At 34.3% G+C, this 14095-nt stretch overlaps 1 protein-coding gene across 1 annotated transcript; it reads left to right on the top strand.

Moving 5' to 3' along the window:
- Positions 1 to 8313: 8313 nt before the first annotated feature.
- Or5w17 (olfactory receptor family 5 subfamily W member 17) lies at positions 8314 to 9249 on the top strand. Its single transcript, NM_001000659.1, has one exon. It carries the CDS (start codon positions 8314 to 8316, stop codon positions 9247 to 9249), a length of 936 nt encoding a protein of 311 aa, NP_001000659.1.
- Positions 9250 to 14095: the final 4846 nt, after the last annotated feature.

Here is a 14095-nt window from a genome sequence, read left to right as displayed (position 1 = left end):
TTATTTTATTTTATTTTATTTTATTTTATGGGATATGCTTTTTATTTACATTTTAAATGTTTTCCCCTTTCCCAGTTTCCCTTCCAAAAACCCGCTACCACATCCCCATGCTTCTATGAGGGTGCTCCCTACCCAACCACCCACTCACTCCCACCTCCCCACCCCATTATTCCCCTACACTGCAAAATCAAGCCTTAAAGCCATCCAGAGACTACCCCACCTGGAGATCCCTCCAATATGTAGACATCAAGCCCAGACAAATATTGTAGATACCAAGAAGTACATTGCTGACAGGAGTCTGATAATAGCTACCTCATAAGAGGCTCTGCCAGAACCAGACAAATACAGATGCAGATGCTTGCAATCAACCATAGGACTGAATTGGGTCCCCAATAGAGGAGTTATAGAAAGGACTGAAGGGTTTGCAACTCCATAAGAACAACAATATCAACTAATCAAACCCCGAAGAGCTCCCAGGGACTAAACCGCCCTGTTGAATATTTCTTCTCAGCCATTTGAGATTCCTCTGATAGGAATTCCTTCTGTGGCTCATTTTTTAAAATGGGTTATTTGATTCTCTGGACCATAACTTCTTGAGTTCTCTGTATATATTAGACATTACCCCTCTATTGGATATAGGATTGGTAAAGATTTTTTTTCCCAATCAGTTGGCTGCTATTTTGTCCAATTGACAGTGTTCTTTGCCTTACAGAACCTTTGTAATTTTATGAGGTCCTCTTTGCCAATTCTTGATCTTAGAACATAAAAGCCATTGGTGCTTTGTTCAGGATACTTTCCCTTGTAAACCTTTGTTCAAGGCTCTTCCCTACTTGCTCTTAATTAGTTTCACTGTATCTGGTTTTATATGGAGATTCAAAATCCACGTGGACTTGACTTTGTACAAGACTATAGCAATGAATCAATTGGCATTCTTCAGGTTTTTTTTTCTTTTTTCGGAGCTGGGGACCAAACCCAGGGCCTTGCCCTTGCTAGGCAAGCGCTCTAGCACTGAGCTAAATCTCCAACCCCTCAATTGGCATTCTTATACATGCTGAACCCCAATTGAACCAGCACCATTTGGTGAACATGCTACTTTTATACCACTGGATTGTTTTAGCTGCTTTGTCAAACACAAGTGACCATTTGTGCATAGGTTCATGTCTGGATCTTCCATTGATCTACCTGCCTGTCTCTCTACCAAAACCATACAGCTTTTTATCACCATGACTCTGTAATACACCTGAAAGTTAGGGATGGTGATTTCCCTCAGAAGTACTTTTATTGTTAAGGATAGTTTTGGTTACCCTGGGATTTTTGTTATTCCAAATAAATTTGCAAATTGTTCTTTCTAACTCTGTGAAGAATTGACTTGGGATTTTGATGGGGATTACATTGAATCTGTAGATTGCTTTCCTCAAGATGGCCATTTTTACTTTATTAATCCTGCCAATCCATGATCATGGGATGTCTCTCAAGCTTCTGAGATCTTCTTCAATTTCTTTCTTCAGAGACTTGAAGTACTTGCCATACAGATCTTTCTCTTGCTTGGTTCTAGTCACATGGAGGTATTTTATATTACTTGGGATTTTTATGAAGGGTGTTATTTCCCTAATTTCTTTCTGAGACTATTCATCCTTTGATGTGTTTGAGTAAATTTTATATCCAGCCATTTCGCTAGAGTTACCAGCTGTAGGAGTTCTCTGGTGGAATATTTTGGGTCATTTAAACATGCTATAATATCATCTGCAAATAGTGAAATTTTGACTCCTTCTTTTCCAATTTGTTTCACTTGGACCTCTTTTTGTTGTTTAATTGCTTTGGTAAGGAATTCAAATATTATATTGAATAGGTATGGAGAGTGCGAGCAGCCTTGTCTAGGAGATTTTAATGGGATTGCTTCGTTTTTCTCCATTTAGCTTGATGTTGGCTACTAGTTTGTGGATTATTGCTTTTACTGTGTTTAGTGATGGGCCTTGAATTCTGATCTTTCTAAGACTTTTATCATGAAGGGGTGTTGAATTTTGTAAAATGCTTTCCCCTCATCTAATGAGATGATTATGTGGGATTTTTTTTCTTTGTGCTTGTTTATATAGTGGGTTACTTTGATGGATTTCCATATATTCTGTATTCCTGGGATGAAGCCAACTTGATCAGGATGGATGATCATTTTGATTCAATCTTGGATGCAGTTTGTGAGACTCTTATTAATTTGGAAACAATATTCAGGAGGGAAATTTTTCTGAACTTCTCTTTGTTGGGTTTTGTGTGTTTTAGGTATACATATAATTGTGGCTTCATAGAACAAACATGGTAGTGTTCGTTCTGTTTCTGTTTTACAGAAAAGTTTGGAAAGTATTGATATTAGGTCTTCTATGAACGTCTGACAGTATTCTACACTAAACCAATCTTGTCTTGCATTTTTTTTGGTTGGGATATTTTTAATGACTGCTCTATTTCTTTAGGAGTTTTGGGACTGTTTATATGGTTTATCTAATCCTGATTTAATTTTGGTAGCTTGTATCTGTTTAGAAAAATTATCCATTTCATCTATATTTTCCAGTTGTATATTTTTTGAGTATAGGCTTTTTATAGGATCTAATGATATTTTTTGAATTTCTTCCATTTCTGTTGTTATGTCTTCCTTTTCATTTCTAATTTTGTTAGATTGGATATTGTCTCTAGGCTTTCTGGTTAGTCTGGCTAACAGTTTAACTATCTTGTTGATATTCTCAAAAACCAGCTCCTGGTTTTGTTGATTCTTTCGATTGTCCTTTTTGTTTCTATTTGGTTGATTTCAGCTCTGAGTTTGATTATTTCATACCTTCTACTCCTCTTGGGTGTATTTGTTTTTTGTTTTTTTTTTTGTTTTTTTTTTTTTTGTTAGAGAGCTTTTAAGTGTGCTGTCAAGCTGCTGATATATGCTCTCTCCTGTTTCTTTCTGCAGGCACTCAGAGCTATGAGTTTTCCTCTTAGCACATCTTTCATTGTGTCCCATAAGTTTGGGTACGTTGTACCTTCATTTTCATTAAATTCTAAGAAGTCTTTAATTTCTTTCTTTATTTCTTCCTTGACTAGGTTATCATTGAGTAGAGCATTGTTCAACTTCCATGTATATGAGGGTGTTCTTTCCTTATTGTTATTGAAGACAAGCTTTATCCCGTGGTGGTCTGATAGGACACATGGGATTATTCTATCTTTCTGTATCTGTTGAGACCTGTTTTATGACCGATTATATGGTCAATTTTGGAGAAAGTACCATGAGGTACTATGCAGAAGATATGTTCTTTTGCTTTAGGGTGAAATGTTCTACAGATCTGTTAAATTTGTTTGGTTCAAAACTTTTAATAGTTTCACTGTGTCTCTGTTCAGTTTCTGTTTCCATCATCTGTCCATTGATGGGAGTGGAATGATGTGACTATTATTATATGAGGTGCAATGTGTGCTTTGAGTTTTAGTAAAGTTTCTTTTATGAATGTGAGTGCCCTTGAATTTGGAGCATAGTTATTCAGAAGGGAAAGATTATCTTGGTGGATTTTTCCTTTGATGAGTATGAAGTGTCCTGCCTTATCTTTTTTGATAACTTTTGATTGAAAGTCCATTTTATTTGAAATTAGTATGGCTACTACAGCTTGTTTCTTGAGATCATATGCTTGGATCTTTTTCCTTATCTTTTATTCTGAGGAAGTGTCTGTCTTTGTCACTGAGGTATGTTTCCTGTATGTTGCAAAATACTGGGTCCTGTTTATGTATCCACTCTGTTAGTCTATGTCTTTTAATTGGGGAATTGAGTGCATTGATGTTGAGAGATATTAGGGAACAATGATTGTTGTTTCCTATTATTTATGTTGTTAGAGGTGGATTTATGTTTGTGTGGTTAGTTGAAAGATTACTTTTTTTAGGTTGTACCTTCCCTCCTTTTGATGGAGTTTTCCATCTGTTATCCTTTGCAGTACTAGATTTGTGGAAAGATATTTTTTAAATTTGGTTTTGTCATGGACTATTTTGGTTTCTCCATCTATGGTATAGGAGAGTTTTGCAGGGTATAGCAGCCTCAGCTAGCATTTATGTTATCTTAGGTTCTATATGACATGTGTCCAGGATCTTCTCGCTTTCGTAGTCTCTGTAGAAGTCTGGTGTACTTCTTATATATCTGCCTTTATATGTTACTTGACTGTTTTCTCTTAATGCTTTCAATATGTTTTCTTTGCTTAGTGCATTTTGTGTTTTAACTATTATGTGACAGGAGGAATTTCTTTTATGGTTCAATCTATTTGTAGTTCTGTAGGCATCTTGTATGCTCATTGGCATCTCTTACTTTAGGTTAGGGTAATTTTCTTCCATAATTTTGTTGAAGATATTTACGGGCCCCATAAGTTGGGAGTCTTTGTTCTCCTCTATACCTCTATACTTATCCTTAGGTTTGGAATTCTCATTGTGTCCTGGATTTCCTGGATGTTTTGGGTTTGGAGCTTTTTGCTCTTTGCATTTTCTTTGACAATGTGTGTCAATGTTTTCTATGTTATCTTCTTCCCCAGAGATTCTCTCTTCTATATCTTACATTCTGTTGGTGATGCTTGCAAGTATAACTCCTGATCTCTTTTCTAGGTTTTCTATATCCAGGGTTATCTTTCTTTTTCATTTTTTTTATGTTTCTATTTCCATTTTTAGATCTTGGATAGTTTTGTTCAATTCCTTCACCTGTTTGCTTGTGTTTTCCTGTAATTCTTTAAGGGATTTTTTTATGTTTCCTCTTTAAGGGCTTGTATCTGGTTACTGGAGTTGTCCTGTATTTCTTTCCTTATTTATTTATTTATTTATTTCCTTCTTAATTTTGTCTAAAATCATCATGAGGTGTGACTTAAAACAGAACCTTCCTTTTCAGGTATGTTGGGGTATCCTGGACTTACTGTGGTGGGAGAAATGAGTTCTGAAGATGCGAAGTAACCTGGGTTTTTGTTGCTTATGTTCTTGTACTTGCCTCTCACCATCTGGTTATCTCTGGTGTTAGCTGGTCTTGCTGTCTTTGAAAGTGGCTTGATCCTTCTGAAAGTCTGTGTTTCTTCACTCCTGGGATAACAGTTCTCTCCCTGTGGGATCTAGTCACAAAGAGCATGTTCCAGTGTCAGCTCTTGAAATAGTCAGAAACTCGTAGGATCCTGTCCCAGACTGATCTTCACCTCTTGTATCCTGAGGGCTCCAGGATAGTCCTTTGGAGCAGAAATGGTAATCTCACCCATGCTCCCAGGTGTATCAGTACTCCTAGAAGCTCAGCTCTCTCCCAGCTGAATCCCAGCACTAAGTGATTATTGTTTTCTAATTGAACATAAAATTACTTAACTGGAACTATTTTTGTGATGCCATACTGAAAACCCAATTTTGTAAACATGGGTCTGGTAAGGTATAATAAAGAAATTCTTTTGAAAGAAATTTCTTGGGATTGTGAGATGACTCAGTGATTAAGAGCATTCACTCCTCTTGCAAAGAGCCAAAGTTTGATTTTCAGAACCCACATGTCAATTCAAAACTATCTCTAATGCCAGTTCCATGGGATGCAATGCCTTCTGATTTCCACGGGGTCTTTCACACATGTGGTGCACATAAACTCATGCAAGAACACAGATGCATATAAGAATAGAAATAAATCTATATATAAAGTTCCTGTGTGTGTGTGTTTGTGTGTGTGTGTGTGTGTGTTTAGTACATTTTGTGCAGAAATTTTCTGACACATATTTGCATTAAAATTTTCTTATTGTTCCTCCCACTTTAAATATATGTTTACTGAACATTATTTCTTTGTGTGTGTGTGTGTGTGTGTGTGTGTGTGTGTGTGTGTAGAGAGAAACGCTGTCTTTCTTTGTGGCCCTAAGTGCCTTCTGACTATGCCTGCTGGGTGCTGGGATTAAAGATATATACCACCTCACCCAGCTCTCACTGTTATTTTTAACACATTCAGAAACTTTGCATTGCATGGAAATATTATATTTGTGAGAAAGTTGATTCTATCCTATAATGGAAAAGAAGAAACTAATTAACCAGCATATAATTCACATAAGCTTTAAAGTAGTTCTGAAATACAAATCATAATGTCTCAAAGTAGAAAATAAAAATTCTAAACCCATTGTGTGAGAGAGGTGTCTTTGGATTGAGAAAATCATTATTAATGGGCAAACATGCTAACCAGGGAAATAAAGGAACTTTGGACAACTCTGAGATGTTTTGAAAGTAATGAATTCTGTGGTGTTTGGCTATAAGGAGTGATTCAAATGAAAAGATATCTTTTGTATTATCAATTCCTCTCTCCCTCATTTACTCTACAACGTCTTACTCTATTTGTCTAAATTATCATAACCTTGCTAAACAACCCTCTGTATGTTAATTGTTTCTTGAACAAATTATTTATTGTAATAATTATCCTTAAACATGTTTTGTTTCATTTTATTTATTATGTATATAAGTATGTAAAAAATATAATCAACAAACTCTTTCCCTTGCCTTAAATTATACACGTCACTAATGTCACCCAGTGACTTTTGACTATTTAAATACCCAAACACCTGTATACTAATGAACACATGTTTCAAAGTCATGGATGTAGTGTTTGGGTGTCTGTTAAAATGAATCACTAGCTCAAACAATAAATCAAACTTAAAGATCGTGACTCTTTTGCTGTTTGCAGACAATAATAAAATATGTATTAATGAAAAATACATATGGTTACATTGCTATATATTACAGACTAAGAAGACTGTCTCAGAATTCAAATAAAAAAAGGTAAAGAAAAGGGAAAAGGGGGAGAAAGTAATGAAATTTATTAATATAGGTGCCATTTCGAGTTCATTGGATGTTTGGTTTTATTTGCAGAAGTTAATTCATGGTAGCAAACTATAGTGTGTTGTAGTTATAATATAATTATAGATATAACATAATTATATTTATTTAAACTATAAAATAATCATAGTTATAATATAATTATAGTTAATTAAATTCTCTTGAAAGATCAATTGGTGAAAAGAGTAAAGAATTAAAAGTTTAGCTTTACTGAACCTTGTACAGTTTTTCTCAGGAGAAAATATGTATCTAATTATCCATATTCAAATAATGCAGAAGAGTGAAGGCAGATGCTGATTTGTGCAAATCCCAGTTGTCAGTAGTTGAAAAAATAAATAATTTAACAAGATATGTACTCCTGACACCAGTAAAAGGTAGGAAGGATTTTTGCATCTCAGATATGCCAGTGAATCCAGCATCTGAGAAATAAAGAAATAAAGAAGCTATTTTATTTTGAAAAGCAACATTGGTGAGTTTGTAATGATTGAATAATGTGTAGTCATTCAATTAAATATAACAACTATTCAAATGGTTATTATTTCTTTGTATTTGGCTAATAATAAATATGAAATATTAAAATATATAGCTTTAATCCTAGATACACCACATACCATGATATTTAAATCTAGAATCTCTAACAGCTAATTACCCAATTCAAATTTAGGTAAATAAATGACAGCTAGGTAGATAGGCAGCTAGGGAGTCAGACAGGCACTTTCTATGTATACTTATAACTACAAAAGACAAAGACAAATCGGTCATAAATAATTGAAATAACTGCTGTATTTTCTTTTTTAGGTAAATAAAATCACTAAAAATCCAACAATTTAAATCATACATATTATAAATCCTTGCTTCTATTTCATTCTTATTGGCTGTTTAAGGGATTCATACTGAGAGTCAAGCAAGTTACAAAGAGGGATGTTAGTAGTTTGGCAAACCCTCAAATAAGGTTAGAAAGAAAACAAAAACCAACAAATTATATTTTGATTTTAACTAAAATTATACTCCAAAACTGATATGATAATCCTGTTTAGTAACTGTCTTTCAATATAACTGTTGATGATTCAAGTGATTATATTTGTTGAATATGCAATGATCATGCTTTTTGTAGACAAAGATATGTCAGTTCACAACCCTTCTGTTTTGACTTTCAAAATTTGAAAGTTTCCTTGTACCATTTTAGATACAAAAATCACCATTAATTTTTTTCAAAAAGCACTTTCTAATATGAATGATGGAGACACAGACAACTCAGATCCCCCATGAATTATAAAACAATTCAAATTTCAACTTCCTGAAGTAGAACTTTATTTTTACACCACAATGTTTCTTTTAAACTACTTCTACCTCACTAGTTTTAGAAGTATATATTTAAGCAAATTTCTTTTGTCTAAAAGATTATTTATTAATATATCCAGAAAAAAGACATCTAATCAATTTTCCTTTGACTTTTACAACATGATAGGAAACGAAGAAAGAATCATGGACAAGGGAAACTGTTCTTCATTACATGAATTCCTCCTCTTGGGAATTACCAATAACCCTGACATGAAAGTGCTAATATTTACTGTGTTCCTTGCTATTTATCTTAGTATTCTCATAACTAATATTGGAATGATTATTTTGATCAAGATGGATCCCCAGCTCCAAACACCAATGTACTTCTTTCTCAGCCACCTCTCTTTCTCTGACCTCTGCTATTCCTCTGCAGTTGGGCCCAAGATGTTGATAGACATTTTCAGCAAGTACAAAACCATCCCATTTGTTGGTTGTGCCTTGCAATTCTTTTTTGTCTGTATCTTTATAGATGTTGAATGTGTGTTGCTGGCAGTGATGGCTTTTGATCGGTACAAAGCCATAAACCAACCCCTGCTATATGCAGTAGACATGTCCAACAGGGTATGCTACCAATTCCTGGCTGGTGTTTACCTTGTAGGAATGACAGATGCTTTGATACACACAACATTAACATTCCGCCTATGTTTCTGTGAGTCAAATGAGATTAATCATTTTTTCTGTGATATCCCTCCCATACTGTTACTATCTTGTTCAGATACTCAGGTCAATGAGTTAGTGATATTCGCTATTTTTGGATTTATTGAGTTGAGCACGATTTCAGGAGTCCTTGTCTCCTATTGCTATATTATCTTATCAGTCTTGAAGATCCATTCTGCCAAAGGAAGATTTAAAGCTTTTTCCACCTGTACCTCACACCTGACTGCTGTTGCAATTTTTCAGGGAACCCTGCTTTTTACATATTTCCAGCCAAGTACTTCTTATTCTCTAGATCAAGACAAAATGACCTCCCTGTTTTATACTCTGGTGATTCCTATGCTGAACCCTCTGATTTATAGCCTGAGAAACAAAGATGTAAAAGAGGCCTTGCAAAAACTGGGAAATAAAAGGTGGTGTAAATAGTTGCATTATGTGTATACAATTCAAATAATGATGGTAATTTGTATACAATGATATTGCATAATTGTAGGAAAGCTGTGTTAATAATTTACATGTTTAGCATAAGCATTTCAAATAATTTTAATCATAAGAAAATGCTGTAAGTATTCTAATGTTTTATAATTCATATTTGCTATGGAGTCAGATGTGATACACATGTGCAGAAATTTTTCTGAACATTTCACTTGTGAAATGACTGCATTTATTCTTTCATTTGATTTTAATTTTGTTAAGCTTTCTTGAGTTTAAGTGGTTACCTTTTCTGCATATATTTTTGTATTGAATCCAAAAGCTACTTCTATATTGATAACAATAAATCATACATTCAAATAAAATGAGGTTATTAAATATATACTCAGAACCTGCACAATTTTTACAAAAGAATAAAATTTTATTTTATTCCAAAATAGAAAAGAATTTAATCATAATCTAGAACTAAGTCTCTACACTCAATGGGCAGAAGAAAGAATTTCTATATTATAGCACTCATTTGGTATTTCTGGGAAAATTGTGAAAATACATACATGTGTGTCTCTGAATTTACATATATTTCTTGTGCTTATCATTGAGTTCATTTGTCATTCTAATTGTTTAGTACTTTTGTCGTATTCTGATTTGTGTGTGTGTGTGTGTGTGTGTGTGTGTGTGTGATCTATCTTACATTATTTTATTGTCTTTCCTCAGTTGTCTGTTTGTTTTGTAATGAAAGACAGAAAAGTTGTGGATCCAAATGGAAAGAGAGTTGGGGAAGAACTGGGAAGAAGGTTTTGAAAGTGAAATCAGAATACTTTCTATGAAAACAAAATACTGGCAATTTAAAAAAAAAAAAGATAGGAAATCAGGACTCTTGGATCTAAAGAAATACTTGCTGGTGAGAAAGAACAGGGTCTTGAAGCAGGGCATGTAATTATATGGATTTTAAGAAACACTACTCCAATCCAGTTAGAAAATGAACAAATTTAACTTGAATAAATTCTGAACAATAATGAAAATATTTAGGCACATGTATGTGCGGGGGTCACCAGTCATCTAAACTGGACTTAGTCCATTATTGTTTGTCTCCTTCTTTACCATTATCACCCTTTCATAATGAAAAAGAATCTTTTCTTTCTCCCATTTTTCTTCTTAAATGCTACTCTGATAATAATAATGCCCTTGATGCACTATTCAAATAATACTTAAAAAAAAAACCCTTAACCTCAAATGAGAGAATTAGTTTCCATTGACGGATTGGACATTGCAGCTCTACAATGTCAATATTATGTATTCTGTTTGGTAAATAAAATAGGGAAAATGCAATAAAGCAAAATTGGAGAAAACATGGTATTTTAAGTCAATACTAGACACTGGTAATGAGACCTTTAGCATATTACACAAATGCACACAAATAAAGAGGCACCCAAATATGCATCTTCCCCATATGCTTCAACAGATAAAGAGTACAAGATACAAGATGCCCTTGTAGTAAAATGACTGGATGTAATTGCTATCTTCCAGAAAATGGGAAAGTATAGACATAACAAAGTATTTTGATGGACAACTCTTTTATTATCCCTTTCTTCTGTAACAGTTTCTGTTGTTTAAACCACTGAATGAGTTATCTGAAAGCATAGTAATGACATCTATGCAAATGACTGAACATACAAAATAAGAAAATTTTAATTATTCATATTTATTATAGACATGAAAGCAACTGGGTTATTCATAGTGGGAAGTGTACCTATGTAAGACTATTTTAGAATTCAGTAACATCAAAATGTGTTTTTTTAATTAGGCTTTTTATTACATTTAATAATCTATAATGATTTTTAATTTAGAGTAAATGATTTAGGGTTTTCAATTAGTATCAATGTTTTATTAATTTCTACTGTATTTAATTGGTAACTTAAGAATACTGCAGTTTCTTTTCTTTTCTATATATTGAGTTTCCAAACTTGAAAGCAACAGTAAACAATTTTGGAACAGATAAATTCATCACCCAGAGTATTATGGAATGAAATTGGTGTCCTTATGAAAAAGGACTGTAGGTTTTTCTATCCTATTAGGCTAGAAAAGATTCCCCTAAAATGAGACTTTTAATAAAATAAAGCTGAAGTTCTCACCAAATATTATGCAAGTTAGTGACATGATCTGACACAACAACCACAGGCCCTCAGTGGCTTTGATAACTCAGACCATTTTCCACCATTGAGGAATTTTTAAGTTCTGGTACTCTATTGATAGTTTTGATTTGAAAAATGGAATCATATTTCTGGATTACTATAAAATGAACCTCTACTTTTTATTTTCATACCTAGAGATTGGTTTTGCTCTCAGAATTCATCAGTGGCATGCACACACATACAAACAAACACATACACAAACACATTCAGTAGAAAGTGCAAAATATACAAGTCAAAGAGCCAAGGATGAGTGTATGTGGAGTACTCAGCCATAATTGTGGCATCTATAACCTGTTCTCTGCATCCCAGTCAACATCTTGAAAAAAGGGCAGAACAGATTGGAGATAGAGGTTAGGGAAAGACTGGTGCAAAATTGTTTTATGGCCATGAGACCACCACTGATTTTTGTGAAGTAAGAATAGGGTGGTTGTCTTTCCAAAGCAAGGCATTCAACAATCCAGAATAGAGCAAAAGGTGCTTATGCACTTGCAGCTCTTTCTGAGGACATTGATTGCTTATCACTGATGAAGGAAAGAACTCAGTTTTCATTAACTGAGACTTTCATTAATTGGCCTTGTTCAATAAAGCATGATCCAAGGGATGATCACATGTCAACAAACGTGCTGAGGGTACCTGGAAGAGAAAGGGGGACAAGAGACACAAAGAAGGACACCAAGACAAGAGTCTGATCAAGGCAACAATTTTATTTTTTCCCAAGGCTGAATTCATACCATATCAGGGGTAACAGAGGAAGAGGGTAAGTGGGAAACATTTACACAGGCCAAGAACACAGCTCTCTTCTGGTCAGGCAATTGGCTGATGTTAACAGGATGTTAGAAAGGTCACAGGTTTGTCATATCTACTAGTCAGCAGGATGTTGGTTTTTCAGAAAGGTTACAGGCCATCACATTGGACATCTTGACATATTTCTCAGCAAGGTCACAACTTTTATCATACCATTATTTATCCTGACCACCAGATATGTATTAGTCTTCTGCAGCTGGCTGGGGATTTTCCATGAACTCAGTCATACTTAACTCTAACCATAATATTAACATCAATAATGGAGGGTTTCAAGGGCATCGCTCCCAACAATCACACACCTGTGAACAGACAGAGAACACAAATAGGCTTTTGTGTGCTAATGTAACTAGAAAAGGAGGAGGACATAAAGTCTGAAGAAAATGAAAGTTAATAATTAAGCAGAAGAGTGGGTGTGAATTTAATGAAAATGCATACTGTACACATAAATTCTAAAAGTTACAAATAAAATTGGAAAAGAGAAATGGCATCATTCAATAACATTTTAGAGGGGAGGAATTTCATGAATATTTTAACAGAACTGGTAAATGTGAAGGAAGAAATGATTGTTAGTGAATTATCAGCATAGCATTTAATAAGCACTGAAGATGGGGAAGAAAGAGAAAGATAATGGAGTAAGTGATGGTATAAATGTTTGATAATTGCAGCACATGGGGTCTTTACAACCTCTGGCAAAATGTCCTTTAGGATGCAGATTGATTGGATTTATTCAACTGTCATAGAAAATTTGTTCTTAAAGGTGGTATAATGTTAGTTACAAAACTGACAAATTGGTCTGTGAGTTTTGCATTTACTTTGTGGAAGGATTTCCACTATTCTGTAAAAGCTCTAAGATGCTACAACCAGAACTTAAAGAGAACTACTAGGAAGAATCTGGAAAATCAGAATTGTGACAGAGATATGCACACTAAAAATGTACTCACATGGCTGGTACCAAGGGTTGGGATAAAAATCCAATATTTAGGCAATGAGTCTCCTGTTAGGAGAACTTGTCTTCACATCCACCAATTGACATTTCAAGGAATGAACCATAGTTATTGCCAAAAGTTGTTGAGAAGAATGAGGCATGTTGGGCTCCCTGAAGAAAAGACATGAGAAGCTTATTTTTGTATTTGTGTTAGGAAGTGTCCACATATCTATGTACAGTTGATTTTTGATAAAGTAGCCAAAACCTTACAATGGAAAAAAGAATGCATCTTCAACAAATTGTACAGTTCTAACTTGATGTCTACATGCAGAAGAATGAAAATAGATCCATACTTATAATCCTACACAAAACTCAAGTACAAGTGGATCAAGGACCTCTACATAAACCTACACTAAATGTCATAGAAGAGAAAGTAGGAAATACCTTTGAAAGCATTGGTTCAGGACGCAATTTCCTGATTAGAACACCAATGATTCAGGCCATCAATAAGTGATAAATGGGTCATCATGAAACTGCAAAGCTTCTTCAAACACAAAAAAGCTTCTGTCAATAGGACAAAACAGCAACCTACCAATTGGGAAAAGGTCTTCACCGACCCTACTTCTGACAGAGGGCTAATATCAAAATTTATAAAGAACTCAAGAAGATAAACACCAACAACCCAAATATCCCAATTAAAAACATTTTCTTTCTTTAATTTTATTTTTCTTGGGTATTTTATGTATTAACATTTCAAATGTTATCCCCTTCATTCCCTCTCCCATACCCCCTCTTCCCTCCCCCTGCTTCTCTGACCATGCTCCTATTCCCACCCTCCCACTAAAAACATATTCTTAATCATTGTGCTAGGGAATTTTTTAGGCCAAGGAATAAGAACAATGACAGTCTAACTAGTATT

The sequence above is a fragment of the Rattus norvegicus genome, chromosome 3, assembly GCF_036323735.1.
Source record: "Rattus norvegicus strain BN/NHsdMcwi chromosome 3, GRCr8, whole genome shotgun sequence".
In the NCBI taxonomy this organism is placed as follows: domain Eukaryota; kingdom Metazoa; phylum Chordata; class Mammalia; order Rodentia; family Muridae; genus Rattus; species Rattus norvegicus.
Note: the sequence above shows the minus strand (reverse complement) of the source record. Positions and strands in the feature narration are given on the sequence as shown.